This window comes from Paralichthys olivaceus, chromosome 2 (assembly GCF_024713975.1).
Source record: "Paralichthys olivaceus isolate ysfri-2021 chromosome 2, ASM2471397v2, whole genome shotgun sequence".
In the NCBI taxonomy this organism is placed as follows: Eukaryota; Metazoa; Chordata; class Actinopteri; order Pleuronectiformes; family Paralichthyidae; genus Paralichthys; species Paralichthys olivaceus.
In genome coordinates this window covers 15,384,176-15,400,525 of record NC_091094.1, presented here as the reverse complement: position 1 = coordinate 15,400,525, position 16,350 = coordinate 15,384,176, and the positions used below count along the sequence as shown (strand labels likewise).

Here is a 16,350-nt window from a genome sequence, read left to right as displayed (position 1 = left end):
AATTATTTATTTAAAAAAAAAGATATATCTGCAGACATACAGATGAATCATTGACAGAAAATGAACACAAAAAGACTATACAAAGCAACATAGCTAATATAAGATAAAAAGTCGAAAATAAATAAAAAAACAATACATGAAAAAATAAAATAAACATAAAGAATGTTTAATTGTTTGATGAATGTACATCCACGTATGAGGAATGTATTAAGATAAATTATAATTTAAACATTTCATATTTAAAGATACAGTGTGTAGAATTTTGTGATATCTAGTGTTGAAGTTGCATATTGCAGCTGAACACCCCTCACCTCACCCTCTCCTTCCAAACATGAAAAAGAACCTGTGGTAGCTTCAGTTGTCATAAAAACTCAAAAGGTGTTTAGTTTGTCCAGTCTGGACTAATGTAAAAAACATGGCGGCCTCCGTAGAGAGGGTCCCCTCCATGTAAATATAAAGTATTTAAATATAAAGGACCTTTTCTGGGGTAAAGAAAAACAATTTAGATGAAACGAACTAGTGAAAACATCATGAGGATTATTCTACATTACATTTCTGCCAATAGTTCCCTTTCACCTAAATCTTACACACTGGACCTTTAAGCTTAAATGTATGCGTTTCCGCCGGAAAAGTCCTCCCGGCCACGTGGGGGCGCCATCTTGAGCTCGACTTCTTCCGGTCCAGCGGCTCCGTTGCCTACGTCACCACATTTCAGCGAACGAAATGTGACGTCGTGTCAAACGTGGTGGTCTCCAGGAACAGCGTCAGTCGCAGGTAAGATGAAGGAGAAGCGTCTGTGGCCGGGTCGCTGTGCAGGTTTACAGAGGACCGACCACAGAGACACCAGCGGACACAATGAGCTGCTATAGCGGCAGCAGGCTGTGCTAGAGCCGGCATGATGTGTCGCCCGTAGGTGTCGCCCCCTTTTGATGCTCAAATCTGTGTCCAGGTGCAAAATGAGGGAAGCGGCTCTCCTGCTCGCATCGTCCGTGTTTCTGTGTCTCCTCCTGGGCCTCAGCCAAGCAGCCAGACAGGGGCAGGACATCCGATGTGGAGGTTTGTGTGTCTGTATCATCAGCACCTCACACTGATCATCAGTACACACACACACACGCCTCTATAGTTGTGAGGACACTCATTGACATAATGCATTATCTAGTCCCTAACCATCACAACTAAATGCCTAAACCCAATTCTAACTCTAACTCTCTTAACCCTCGAGAAGCCAATTTAATTTGTGAGGACCAGCCAAAATGTCCTCACAACGTCGAAATGTCCTCACAATGATTGTATTGAACCAAAATTGGCCCTCATAACTATATATAGACATATGCAGAGAGAGAGAGATCAGTCCTGACCCCATGTCTCTTCCTATGTCCTCTCAGCCTGCAGGGCTCTGGTGGATGAGATGGAGTGGGCCATCTCACAGGTAGACCCAAAGAAGATGATCCAGACCGGATCGTTCAGGATCAACCCAGACGGAAGCCAGTCCATCAGAGAGGTGAGGGAGCAGCTGCACAGCCATGCTGTGTCCAACACACTGCAGACTGCATCACTGACCCGTTCTGTACACACACTGCACATGTATGTATATGCAGGGTATTAAAGCATCAAAGTATTACGTTTTACTAGAAACTTTGTGTTTTACTGAACTTAATTTAGTCACTGATGTGTAGCTGTTTGTGCTCCCACAACTTTCAGTTTCTGCACTTGAGAACTGTGGCTGTAGATGAGACAGTAGATGAGATGTTGAAAATATAAAATGTTGTTGTATCATAAATGTAACTTAGTTTTTATGATTGTGTGTGGTTGAGAAACTTGGAACAATGTCCAGCTCTACAGTGTAGTAGCTGTCATCATAGTCATGTACATGCAGGACTCTTAATTTTACAATATGAAATATAATAATACAACCTTTAAGTCATCATCAGTATAACATGAAAATGATCATAAATAGACTTCTTCAAGTAAATAGAGTATAAAACTTTACTTTAAATGAAATGTCAATAGATATTTGTGTTGGGGTGAGAAGTTATAAAACAAGATCAAATTGGTGTTAAACAGGATCTGATTTGGAGTTACTTGGATACGTGGATAGGAGATCTCAGTTAATAACAATTTAACATATCATATGCAATCCAATAGATAAAAACAAGCAGATGAAAAACTTTTCACGTCTTTGAGGGCGCACACATCGGATTCAGGGAAAGAAACACCAACACGTTTGCCAAGATAAATAAAACGTTACCAAAACATGTTGATTTAATGCAAACCAAGAGTGAGGCATAACTGAAATACCACTCAAAGTATATCTGACACAAATATACTTGGAAATGTCAAAAAGAATAAACACTAATGATCCTGTTTGTGTTAGTTTGACTGTGTTGACAGACATTTCACACCCTCTTTCATTCAGAGGTTTTCACCTTTGTTGCCACTAGGTTCCTCTAGCTCGCTCCGAGGGAAACCTCCTGGAGCTGATGGAGAGCGTGTGTGAGAGGATGGAGGACTACGGCGAGCACACGGATTCCTCAACGAACAGGAAGTCCTACATTAGGATCAAGTCTCGGAGTGGTGAGCCCATGGACCTCTCAGAAGCCACGCTGGATTCAAGAGTTACATCCAGTTTAAAGTTTGCAGTGAGTATAGTTTTTAGTTAACTTTGCCAAAAGATAGACAGTTTGCTGTGTCAGCTTTACATCATTGGGCTTAGATGGTCTTGAATTTATTGTACAATATTTGTGTATTATTTCCTCCAGTGTGTTTTCTCTATAGTGAGTTTTTCCCCTTCTAACGGTTCATTGTGACTAATTTCTCCAGTGTGAAACAATCGCTGAGCAGAATGAAGATGAAATCATTGAATTCTTCGCTCATGAGACAGAAAATGTTAAAGACAAACTCTGCAGCAAGAGGACCGGTAGGTTTTCAGCTCATTATCATCCTGTCACACCCTTCAGTTATGTGGACCTACTGCAGCAACTGTATTTGAATCATTTGTTTTCTGGTGCTCTGCAGATCTCTGCGATCACGCTCTGAAAATGCCCCATGACGAACTTTGATGTCACTTCGCCATGACTGCCGTCTCTCCTCAGCTGAAAGAGAGACACGGTGCTGTGATGTTGTCACTGGTTCACACATTGGCAGTGACATGGCATGACAAGTGTGTGTACAAATCCTTAAAATCTGTAAAATATTAGAACATCCACATTAAAACAAAGTGTATTTCCTGTAACCATGGAGAATTCAAGGACCACTTGACCAATTTTTTACCCACATCTCTTTTGGACCATAGACTGTATGTAAAGATGGACGACACCGATACACTTCCTCCCACTATCCAGAAATTACAAAATGCTTCGGCTTTACTTCTGGGGAGCTGTCATGTCGTCTATCTTTATATAAAGTCTATACTCCTGTCATGAATTTATATGCTTTAAGAAATGACACGTTTCAAATTACTATTCCTCTTATGGAGGCACTTGTCACATCTTCACTTGTCACAAAACTGAAACTGTAAAACTTCAAAAATTGAAGTCAGACTTCCAAGGAGTTACATGATTTTTAAGATAAGTACATAGATGAGGTTTAAAATGGTTGAGTGGTCCTCAAGTCAATATTTGTGCACACTGAAAAAAATCTCATCAAAACTACAGAGTGGTATTTTGATGCTAATAGTCACTGACCACACAAGTGTTGTATGACTCGGGTTTATCCTTATTAGAGAGTTTTTAGTTATCAACATTTATTTAACTTTCTGTAATCACAAGAATAATTCATGACCATTTTTTGGATTAAGAAAAAAAATTAAGAGCACAAATAACGAGGTTTATAATTTAAGATCAGGAAGGAAAATGATTGTCAGATTTTTGTTTCACTGTTGGGCAGATGAGAGAATGTGCCTTGATTGGAGAACAAATGTTTCCCCGGTGCTACACTACTAAAATGGCCAATCCTTCTTATTCATTAGAAGAACCTCAGTGTTGATGATGTTGTGAAATTATTATAATTAATTAACTGATCATACATTTTCCAATAGAGGAATTGGCTACTGAAGATTAACTGAAATTAAAGTGATAGAAAGAATGAAAGAAAAAGTCATGGAAAAACTTAAGTGAACAGTTTGTGTAATTATATGATTTTAAACTTAACTTTGAAGCCACTTAAGGCCTAAACACTGTACATCACTACCAGAGGCTCTTATTTTTGTCCTTTAATGGTCAAAAATCACATGGAATCTTCTTGGATTAAAGTAAATTAAATACTGTTGTGTAAAGGCTGAAATGTTGCAAAGAGTTGGGTTTAATAGTAACAACTAATTATAAAATCTCTTCTCTCTCGTGTTGCCCTTTAAATCAAAAGATTTTTTTTCTAAAAGGCATTAATTGGAATAAGGTTGTCATTCATAGCTTCTGATGATGAAATGATTTGTCTTATTTTCTCTGAACTCTAAACCAGCTAGCATTATGATACTTAATGGGTTTCATTTTACCTCTGAGAGACCAATGTTAAGTTTTCCTTTGTCTAGTAAACTCTAATGTAATTTCAGTAGTGTTCTATCATCCACAATCTGATCATAGTTCCTGATTAAGAATCATTCTGTACTGTCAATGCAGGAGATATATTTGGTTTAGTTAATTTCCCAGTGTGTGAAAAATGTAACCTGCTGTGTCATGAGCATTCTCTTGAAATTTTTATATATAAATTTTGTACGTTTTCTGCATCTGTTGTCTTCAATCAATTTAAATATATTTGTACATCAAAATGAGCCTTGTATCTAAATTCTTCAGTCACACATCCATACCAAGGTGACATCATTGAAGGGCTTTGCTGCCCCATGAATCTATCAGGATAATGTCAGTTTCTCAACAACACTTGATGTTTGTCTACAGAAGGATTTAAAACAGAGGGGATCTGAACTGAGCTCAGAGCTGTTCATATCAGACAAAATCAGAACATGGCTGAGCTGAAGCAGTTTCTTCCTGATTTACTCATTTAAGGTCATTGATGCCATATTAGGATAGACTTAAATCCAATTCACTTTTCCCACCAGCACTGGGAATATTTAATGGGTGTGTTTAGTTACGACATGAAAGATTAGAATTGTATGTGTGTTCTAAGCTTAGGCACATTTTGTCTACACTTGTGACTTAGATTGAGATCAGTTCACATTTTATGAACAATTAATGCAGAAAATCAGTTAATTCCAAAGGATTAACATTCTTGTGTTTGCCAATGAATAACCTGCAGTGAACTGACATTTTGCTGTGAAATATCAAGACCCAATTCTGACATCATGCATGAATGTGTTCCTATTTCATTATACAAAGATTTCAAGGTTTTTCCATCCGTTATATTAAACAAAAAATGAGCTAAGATTTTGATAACTTGACATCAATTTACCATCATTGTGATCAGCCACTTTTTCAATCACAAATTTTCACAGAATCATTGTTTCACTACATTCACATGTTTTGAACAAAGTTTACCGAGGAGGGGACTCGTACAGTCCAGTCCCTCTTTATTGCATCATATTTGTATTTTGAAAAGAGAAGAGGAAAATATATATTATTAATATTAATTATAAATTAAGTGATTTCCAAAATGTCTTACATTGTGAAGCTGTTTAAAGAAAGTTTTTTTATTTTAGAACACACAATCTTCACAGCATTTCAATGTATAACAATGGTTTTCTCACCACACTTTGAAATCACTCCAAATAATGACATATTTTATAGTATTCATTTCCATAATCTTGTGACTGCATTCATATGGAAAACATTTTTACAATGGCACTAAAAACACATTTAGATTTTTTTTTTTAAACAAATTTTTTAAAATATATTTGTAGAGTTGATTGTGAATATTTAAGTTTTTAGACTAGATTTCTCCTCTGTCAAATTCCCTCATTTCTCTCACAGTGAAAGCATCACAGATCAGCCAAACAATAAAAACCATGACATTACACTGAAAAAATACTTTTCATTGAAAGCAAATTAGATGCTTTTTTATTTATCTATCTTTTATTTAACTTTATTTAACAGCCTTGTTAAACACACCGAGTCAGTTTTCTTGGGTTGTGTTACTCACTCACTTTGCTACACTACAGCTGTACAGTGTCGACCTGTGTGACCTCTGAGGGGGGGAAATCCTCCTCCTCTACTTCTTCCTGCTCCATTTCTGTTATTTTCATGGCTTTAACTGTTATAGTCTCCCCCTCAGCAGAGCACTCCCCACTCAGACACAATTGTGTTTTGTCTCCCTTGATAAGCTCTTCCGCTCCCTCATCATCATCTGCAGTCTCATCTTTTACTTCACTACAGCAGCATCGCTCTCCTTCAGCCATGGGAATCCTTTTCTCACTCTCTGTCTTGCTTTCTGTCACGGCACCAGGTGGCATTTCCTCAATTTCATCCTCTTCTGCTACAATAATCGTATCTCCAGAGCTGTGGCTGCTGTTGCTGCTGCAGGAAAGTGTGTCTTCTTCAGCACGCATGCTTGACTCTTCATCACATGAGTCCTGCTCTACATCCACAAAACTTCCTGTTGAAACCTCACATCGTCCTTTGTTATCAAAGATCACCGTCCCAGAGTTCATAACAAACACCACATCTAGGCAACCCAAATCTCCCCCTGTGCTCTCTGGATCCCACTGCTCGCTCACTTCCTCCTCTTCATTCTCAGAGTCAGGTGCTGTATGTTTTCGAATGCGATTTACAGCGTCCCACAGGGACTTGGGATATTGGAGCGCTTTGTGGGGTTGGTCAAAGGAAACATCTTCAACTCCCTCATGAGGGGGAGTAGAAGTGAGGGGAGCCTGATTTTGGGCCGATTCTTCGATAGAGGAAGATGAAAGCTGAGGGGATTCTTCACAAGAGTCCAAGTGAAGAGCAGGTGAAACAGTTTCAGGGAGGCCAACATCAGCAGTGACAGGATTTAGAGCTGACTCCACTTCCAGAGGAGACCTGGGCTCTGTGTTTGACTTGTGTGATGCATGTGGTGAAGAGGGAAGCTCTGAGGGTAAGAGCACATCTGGAGGTGACTGAGACACCCTGGAGTCTGAAGTTGATGGGGAAGTAAAGCCAGAAGGTTCAGTTCCAGCTTCAACATCCTGCAACATTTCAATTTCAATTTCTGCTCGAGTCTGATTGTCGGTAGCATTTTTGTGGGATATCGATGGTTCCTCATCCACATCTATTTGTAATGCATCTCCAGTCATAGGACTCATCACACAAGAAACATTCATATATTGTTCCTGCACAATTTTTGCTTCTTCTTGACTTTCACTGTCAGTCATATTGTCTTTGAGTATTTCAGAAGTCTGTACTAAGAGGTCTGTATATTCACTGTTATCTTTTAGTAATTGCTCTGCAGTCATATAACTCTCTGTTCCATAGGAAGCGTCCTCATGACCAACATTTTCAAATTGTTGCGGCAAAATTTCAACCTCCGCTTGACTTTGATCAGCTTTCATGTTTTCTTGCGATTTTGTCATTTCCAAAAGCTCTGCTGGATCCTCACCGGCTTGTTCTTGTTGTTGCTCATCAGTCAAATGACTTTCTTCAATACAAGCACATTCTTCTGCTTGTACACACAGAGATTGCTGCTGCAAAATGTTAAACTCTGCAGTCATATAACTCTCCGTTCCATAGGAAGCGTCCTCATGACCAACATTTTCAAATTTTTGCGGCAAAATTTCAACCTCCGCTTGACTTTGATCGGCTGTCATGTTTTCTTGCGATTTTGTCATTTCCAAAAGCTCTGCTGGATCCTCACCGGCTTGTTCTTGTTGTTGCTCATCAGTCAAATGACTTTCTTCAATACAAGCACATTCTTCTGCTTGTACACACAGAGATTGCTGCTGCAAAATGTTAGACTCTGCAGTCATATAGCTCTCTGTTCCATAGGAAGTGTCCTCTTGACCATTATCAAATTGTTGCGGCAAAATTTCAACTTCAGCTTGACTTTGATTGGCTGCTATGTTTTCTTGCGATACTGTAATTTCCAAAAGCTCTGCTGGATCCTCACCGGTTTGTTCTTGTTGTTGCTCATCAGTCACATGACTTTCTTTAATACAAGCACATTCTTCTGCTTGTACACACAGAGATTGCTGCTGCAAAATGTTAGACTCTGCAGCATTTTGTCTGGACATTTCAAGACACTGTTCCAAAATGTCTGTAATTTCCCTATCCACTTCTTTTGCTTGTTGCTCATCAGTGCTGTTGCTCTCTTCTACACAAGGAGCATTGTGTGGTTGCTCATATTCAAGTCGTTGCTGATCCCCAAGGGCCTCAAGGTCACTCATGTCATTGGTTACTAGCTGCAAGGTGTCACCCTCCTCATCATGATCCTCAATGCTGGACATCGTTTCTGGCACTTGATCTATTAAATCAGGAGGAGGAGAAGGACTTGGGGAATGACATCTATGGGGAGTGGAGCTTGGAGAAGATTCGGTAGGTGCAGGGGGGAGAGGAGATGGCTGTTGCGATGGTGCATCAGGAAGGGATGAGGTTTCAGGATGAGGAACAAGGTTTTCAGTGGTGCAGAATGCAGCCAACTGAGGATTTAGACCTTCCTCTGTGGATGACTGTGAGAAAGATGATGAGAGAGAAGTAAGGTTAGGGTGTGGAAGCAAACAATAATCAGAAAGATCTTTGCATGGACTGAAACACTGAGAGAGATGTTGAGATGGGTCATTTTCAACTGGTGAATCTTCTGCCTGACTCTGCTCAGTCATACTGTCTTCATGAGTTTGTTCAAACAGATTTTCCTCAGCCATTTCATCTTCCTGTGCTGTTTTGATGTTAGTTTCAAGTTGGGACTCAGTGTCCCTCTCCTCAGACATATCAGAGACCTGCCGCTGAAGTACTACAAAATGCTTCCCATCTTCATTTTGAGCCTGATCCTCCTCTTCATAACTCTCTTGCAAATCAACACTATCCTGAATTTGATCCATTTCTAGGTGATTCTGGAACCGTTCCTCATCTTGTGTGTCCTGTAGGAGTTGTTCAGTTGCATCATGAATGTCATTTGCTATTGGAGAAGGTTCCACCTCCTCATCACACTTCTCAACACACGAGTCAATGAGAGATGTAGCATCTTGTTGTTCCTCAGTGATGCACTCATGTAGAGGGATACCTAGGATCCTTTCAGCACGCTCCTGCAAGGTTTCCCTTTCAGAAATGGAAGATGAAGACGTGCAGGCTAAAGAGATGTCACCTCCTCCCTCAGGTTCCTCTTCCTCCTCAAAATCTGACTCTGTTTCAATCTCAGCCCTGTCATTTATCTGCAAGGGGTTTGGAAGCACATCCTGATTCAGCTGAGAGTTTGATTCAGCAGAGGTGCTCGACTGACTATCGAGTGGACTGTCATCCGTGTGTTTTGCGGAGCCTAAATAGTGAACATGATCTTTCTTCGGTGATGGAATCAGCTCCATTTTGACAACAACACATGTTGTGTCGATGACGAGTAGACCCTTCGTGTCCTCGGACTGTGTGTCTTTCTTGATGTCTAGTGTTCTTACTTCGACATTGACTGGATGAACTGGAGCACACTCTCCTAGGTTGTGTGCATCATCTGATTCTACTTCCTCGCTGTTTGCTTTCAAAACTGTGGAAGAACTGTCTGTTTCCGCCCTGCTTGTGAAACTTGGCTCCCTCCACAAAGGATATTTAACTGACACAGGGTGCACTGGCTGAGTAACCTGTCTACCAAATGTAGAATTTGCATCGTTTAAATTATTATTTTCTCCTGTCTTTGTTTTCTTTGACAGATTATCACTAAACATCTCACTTTCTATGCAGGCAGATGTCGTCTTCTGTTTGGCTTTGACATTTCTTCCATCAGAAGTATTTGACTGCTCTGTGAGTGTTGGCACTATGAAGTCTACTTCATCTGCAAGCTTTTGTGTTTGATACATGTCACCATTGTCCCTTGGATCTTTACAACGTTCTCCAAATTCTGTGCTTTGAATGTTTCCTTGGGAAGTGCAAAGTGGCAAGGATGGGGTTTCTGTGGTGCCAGAAATTCGTGAAACCAGGCAGAATATGGTCAGCCCTCCGGTCTTTTTATTTAATCTGAACTTTCTCCCTTCAATGACCTTTGAGGATGTTTGCTCATTTGTCTTTGTGTCCTGAACTGCTTGTATCAATTGTGGCTGCTGCAGAGATGACATACACTCATGTTGCATGTGTGAACTCTGGACACTGAAAGGAATGCCTCCTTGTACAGCAACTGTTCCTGGTCCTCTTTGCTCAAGTCTTTCCAGCTCTGCACAGATTTCATTCACATCTGGTTTTGTAAAGTCCTCTTTCCCTACCTTCCTCTTATCCTGCACATCTACACATGCATCCTCTTTTCTGAGAGTGGGCTGTGACCAGTAGTGTTGTTGCATCCCTTTCTGCCCACAGCTGGTGTCACAATGGTGGATTACAGGTGAGCTTTTATGTGGGCTGTCATAGGGAGGAGGAGCAATATATCCAGGAGGTTGGCTAAACACCCTTCTTTGGTAGCCTGCCTGCTCTTTACTGTCCAACATGTGCTTTGTGTCATTGACAGGAGCTTGTAGTGGATAATAGTTTGGAGTTTGCAGTCTGCCTCCTCTGTCCCACGCTCCGGATTCTCTGATGCTGGCAGATTGTCTGACTTGTTGCAGCACCGCCACCTGAGGATCTGTCACACTCCTCCTCTCTGGAGCCCTGCTGCTCTCCAACAGGACATGAGATGTGCCCCTCAATTCTGCCTCTCTGTTTCTCCTCCTCGGAAGTGAATGGCTATATCGAGCTGCCCAGGCCTCTAGCTCACGGTAGCTGCTGTCGCTCCTCTTAGTGGACACTTCTCTGTTGTAGCGAACAGGATTAGAGGGCTCCCATCTCCCCTGCCATCCCTCCCTCAGAAATCCCCTATCGTATTCCCTCGCCACTCTTTGATCTGATATCCACTCTCGGCCTCTGGCTTCATGCGGCTGATACTCTCCCAGGCCCTGGTGCTGCCGGGTATGCCGATCCAGAATAAAAGGGAAGTGGGAAGAAGTTTGGGCAGAAAGCTCTGGGTTCGTCCAGTTGGTGTAGTCGTGTAGACCCCCACCTGTTCTTGATCCTGGTACAGTCCAGTAACTAGCCTCCCTGCCTTGATCCTGCTGCGTTCCATAGTAAAAGGGAGAATGGGTTGCATGATGTCTGTCATGATAACTGTGGAAAAAAAATATGCATTTATTCGAAATTGTTCAAAAAGTGTCAATTTATCTGTCTTCATGAAAAACTGAAGACAAACTTTGGGTAAAAGTAATTAGTTTACTTCTAAGTAACTTTTATGAGCTCTGCAATCACTTTACTATCTGTTATTTAACAAGTGACATTAATGTGTGACACCGTGACATGTTATTGAGCAAATACTTTCATAGCAAGTTAAGTATACTGTAGGCTACAATCAAGTATAATTATATTTATTATATTATACAAGTGTGCAATTATATTTGTACAAGCAATGGAAAAATAGACAACTTTTATTATCTAAAAAAATATCTGGAAGAAGCAGTTTTCATAGAACAAAACTCACTTATGTGTACAATTTCTCCCAGGTACAGTTCCAAATTTAGCATAGAGAGATGATTGTCCCTGATGCTCGGGCCAGAATTCCATCATTTGGTTTGATACAGAGATCTGAAATATTCAAAAGAAAAAAAATCTTAGATATTTTTTATTATATATTAATTGTAATTGCATATGAACAAATCTAAAATCAGATGTAAAGAATGTATTATATAATATATTAACATGAGAACGTCAAAGGTTTAATTCAATTTTAACACTAATTAAACAAATTAGACATTTAAACAAAGTAAATACATAAATAAAGAGATAAATGCACACATGCAACACATACCTTTTAGCTGCTGTTTTCAGATTATTGTCCTCAGTGCTCATGAGGGTGCATGAGGTCTAATGAAGTCAAACAGGACAAAGGTTTAAAAGGATGATGGTTTTTATCCCCCTCCCACTTCACACACACACACACACACACACACGGACACGCACACGCACACGCACACACACACACACACACACACACACACACGCTAAGTCCATCCTCCTTTAGCCAACATGCTCAGTTTAAATAGCACAGAGGAATGTTTAATCTTGTTTTTAGAGAAACTATCTTAAACATCCTTCCCATCTGAAGTAAAGGCAGAATAAGAATCTGAATTTTCTTATATGTATAAAAGTAATACACCATATAACACATGTATTCAGTTCTAAAGTAGACTGTGAAATTTAACAAGCAGTTACACTCATGTTGTTGCCATTACAGTTTTGTGACAACCCTATTGTCTAGTGTTTAATATTTTTGTCATGTTTACAACAATAATAGTATATTTCACATCTGAATAAGTCACTAAGTCGCTGCTCACAGCAACACTAACTACTTTTAAAATGAAAAAACTCATTATAAACTCAATAAATAATATTTAAATTGTAAATTATAGTTGTTTGGATGTGTTCTTCTAAATCAAATGGCACTCTGGTCAAAACAGTTTTCCATAACTTTACCAAAATGGCCGAATGTCAACAATACCATTGATCTACACTGTGCGTGGCACTCGCGTGGGAGGTGCTGGGCGTGATGGCGAGCAGACTCTCCATGGAGATAGGGATCTGTTGTTTTGTCGGCTGAATTGTAGTGGAGTGAGAGACGGGCAGCGGACGGGTTGTCTCCCTTTCTTTGAAACTCTCCAGCGTAACAAACAGGCTTTCCTTTTCTGAACAGAAAGTCTGTACATCAGCAGAGAGCAGGAGAGAGGGGATGAAGTACGTTCAGACAGCAGGCTGCAGGGACGACAATATGTTGATGTTGCCATAATAGTGGGAGGGCATGGGATGAACCTTGTTTGGGGTTTTATATATCTTCATACAAAAATGCTGAAGGAATGTGCTGATTATGAATGACTCATGTACCAGGTTTATTTTTTTAATCATATATCAGGTTTAGTCTTGTTTTTTTATGATTAGGATGGAATAACTTATAATAACTCTTTCCAAACTAAATCTCTTCTGTTTTTCTTTTACAAAAGAGCCCCCCCCCCCCCCCATGTAAATATAAAGACTTTAAATATAAAGGGCCCATTCTATGGTTAAGAAAACAACAATTCATACAATTTAGATGAAACACCAGTGAAAACATAACTAGGATTATTTTATATTCAAGTTCTGCCAAAAATCCCTTTCACCTAAATCTTACACACTGAACATTTAAGGAGAACATCAATCAGTAGGGTGCAATTTGCTGCCAAAGAATCTATACTCTAGCAGCTTCCTGTGGCAGAATGTCTTCACTGCTACTTAAAAAACCATATCCAAGGAACCAGAGACATAACTTTTCAGTACAGTAACTGGTCCCAAGCCTGTAGATGACTGTCCTTGCTTTCACTGATCTGTCCTTAGAGATGCCTTGTAGATATTAATGTTTCGTTTGTCATCACGTTGCACAAGCTCCACATTAAATCTGCTCGGCAGACACTCCTCGTAGAAAAATTCAGTCTTATGCTCTTTTCTCATCTTGGATGAGGAATAAACAACAGCACCGTTCTTGCACAAGTAAGTTAGAGTCTCCAAAAGCAGTGGATACGTCTCTGGGAGGTAAATTATATCTGAACATAACACCAGATCCCAGTCAGACGGAAAGTTCATGTGGTCCTCACCCCAGGACAGAGGGAGGACGGTAGGAGGAGAAGAAGGCCAACCACTGGATGGCATGTTCAATGAGACGTTGGCCTGGAGCTGTGTGACAGCCAGAGGAAGGTCTGTGAGAGTCATGGTTGCACCTGAAACAACATGAAAATTGATTTCCAGTGTGTTGCTCATGAAACACTCAACTCAAGATCACAGGAAATTCTATGTTTATTTATTATAATAATGCACATTAACTAACAAGCATTCTTAAGTCCAACATGTGAATGTGCCAGATTCAGCCATAAATCTACAGTCTCTGGCAGGTTAATGCTGAAACACATACAAATAACATAATAAGTAATAGTCAAATACATTTTGCACACAATGCAAAAATCTGTAATGTGCACAAAAAATCTCAAACTAATTCTAAAAAAACTATGGCTGACAGCACAAAGATGGATGACATGTCTCCACTTCGTCCCACCATCCAGACATTAAGTCAAAAAATTGCAGATACGAACACGACCATCTTTCTTATTTGGAGTCTGTCAAGTGGTGATCGAGAGAATGAGCCACAGTCACTTATGTCCCACTGATAAACACAGTCGACCAATCATTCAGGCCCAGCTGTCTATCATGACGTTTTCGCCCCATTATTATAGCATAAAATAAATAATTGAAACAAAAGGTCTAATGAACACACAAACATCAGCATGATAAAAACTACTTGAAATGAAAGACACCATCTTTCAGAGTGTTTTTGATGTGTACTTAGATCTTTTTGTTTGGTCCATGTCCCATCACTAACATGGATGAGGCAGGATTTAGAACCTATACTGCAGCCAGTCACCAGGGGGCAATCTAGACACTTTTGCACCACTTTTGGGGAGCTGTCATGTCAAACTCCTTTTTGTAAAACTACTAATCAGTTTTTAAGTGTTTTTTTCCCCACACAAGTACTACATGTCATACTGCTTATCATTTTAAATGTTTATTCCACCCATATACTACTTTCTGTCAAACATCCATTCTCATTTTAGAGATAAAGAAGGCACTAACACTGCTGTGTGAGTGTCTGATGGAGGCAGTAGTGAGCTACACGGACGGAAGGAGTACACGTGGACCACGTGTACTAGACAACATGAGGATCGCCTCTCGTGTGCACATACAAACAGTTTCAGTGAAGCTTCAGGACTTTATTTAAACAACGATCCATGAACATACCGAGACGAGCAGCCAGAATACCGACCACTCCTGTCCCTGCTCCCAGCTCGATGACGCGCTGTCCCCGCAGCTCCACTCTCTGCTCCTCCATGTACCGACACAGGTGTAACGCCTGTGTGCACACAAACACACCGTGATCACCACACGAACACACCGTGATCACCACACGAACACACCGTGATCACCACACAAACACACCGTGATCACCACACGAACACACCGTGATCACCACACAACCCTCCAGCTCACTGGTTGATTGTGATACAGTTTAAACTGCGGGTGACTTACAGATTTCCAGACCGGGGCAGCGACTCCGAGGTTGCCACCGAACACCTGTTTTATCTTCAGCTCCTCGCCCCACAAAGTGAACACGCTCTCCTGACTGAACGTGTCCGCGAACAGGCAGTCATCCACGGGGAACGAGTACTCCTCGTCCCCGCTACAAGTCATGGTAGGTGGTGGGTGAAGTCTGTTAACTAACTTTCTTAAAGTCTGCGGTGTTTACGTCCACCGGGCTTCTTCTTCCGGGTCACGTGAGCTAAACCACGTCTCCTTCACATACAGTGAGTTTCACTGCTTTTGTACACAACTAATGCGAGGTCGGAATAAAATGGGTAAGAATGTATATATTTTTTATTTCATTAATACTCATGAACAAGTTATTCCATTTATCTTAACTTTATTTAACTGTAGCTATAAGGTTAGCAAACACAGTTAGCCTTGTAACAGAGGATTAATTCATTACTCACTCTCTCTCTCTCTCTCTCAACCTTCACTTTAAACCAATTACAGTCCGAGACAGAGTTAAAAAATGATATTATACTTAAATGTTCATTAAAACAAAATGTATTCACGTGTTGGCGAAAGGCAAGGATTTCCGAGGCTTTTAATTTGAAAAGTAGCACAACCACACGTCAGTTTCCGGGTCAGACAGCCTGTCAAACACCATGAAATGTGTTTCTTTGTAAAAGCTCAACAGTCGTAAATCATTTGGTGATGGAGGGAAGTAATATAATTTTCTGGATCTATCATATTCACCTCTATGCATATACTGCTGGTGTTATCTGGGGGGCAATCTAGAATCAATAATAAATATTTGTACATATTCATATCTAAGGTATCTTACTGATACATTACTACGTGGCTCATGCTTCACTGAAATCAGTGTTATTCTGAATAACAATTACATCTCAAATGTTCATATAATGAGAAACGTGGTCACTGTTGTCTATCAGTAGTTTAAGCTGCACATCAGTTCCTGCTCTCAGTTAACGTGTATGATAAAATGTCAGTATATAGGAAACATGCTCATTGCTCTTCCTTGGAGCCAAGATGGTTTTCAGATTATTTTGGTTAAACCAAGTCAAAAACCAACATATGCGATTTACGGTTATAGAGAAATGCTGGAGACCAGATGTTCACATCTTATAAGCAACAAACATTGTTTAACTTTTGTGCTTTA

General features: G+C 40.2%; 3 protein-coding genes across 3 annotated transcripts; 1 reads left to right on the top strand and 2 right to left on the bottom strand.

Annotated features, from left to right (window-relative positions):
- The first annotated feature begins 626 nt into the window (after positions 1-626).
- Positions 627-4,765, top strand: cnpy2 (canopy FGF signaling regulator 2). The gene is made up of 6 exons (XM_069538355.1): positions 627-774; positions 950-1,056; positions 1,386-1,501; positions 2,442-2,639; positions 2,821-2,917; positions 3,016-4,765. The coding sequence occupies exons 2-6, from the start codon at positions 957-959 to the stop codon at positions 3,057-3,059; spliced, it is 555 nt and encodes a 184-aa protein (XP_069394456.1). The 5' UTR covers positions 627-774; positions 950-956; the 3' UTR covers positions 3,060-4,765.
- An 857-nt stretch (positions 4,766-5,622) lies between these two features.
- On the bottom strand, positions 5,623-12,711 carry LOC109629376 (tanabin-like). The gene is made up of 4 exons (XM_020087098.2): positions 12,571-12,711; positions 11,881-11,936; positions 11,554-11,657; positions 5,623-11,186 (listed from the first exon to the last, which is right to left on the bottom strand). The coding sequence occupies exons 3-4, from the start codon at positions 11,637-11,639 to the stop codon at positions 6,101-6,103; spliced, it is 5,172 nt and encodes a 1,723-aa protein (XP_019942657.2). The 5' UTR covers positions 11,640-11,657; positions 11,881-11,936; positions 12,571-12,711; the 3' UTR covers positions 5,623-6,100.
- A 220-nt stretch (positions 12,712-12,931) lies between these two features.
- On the bottom strand, positions 12,932-15,787 carry eef1akmt3 (EEF1A lysine methyltransferase 3). Its single transcript, XM_020087099.2, has 3 exons — positions 15,177-15,787; positions 14,889-15,000; positions 12,932-13,816 (listed from the first exon to the last, which is right to left on the bottom strand). The coding sequence occupies exons 1-3, from the start codon at positions 15,336-15,338 to the stop codon at positions 13,419-13,421; spliced, it is 672 nt and encodes a 223-aa protein (XP_019942658.2). The 5' UTR covers positions 15,339-15,787; the 3' UTR covers positions 12,932-13,418.
- Between the last annotated feature and the right edge of the window lie 563 nt (positions 15,788-16,350).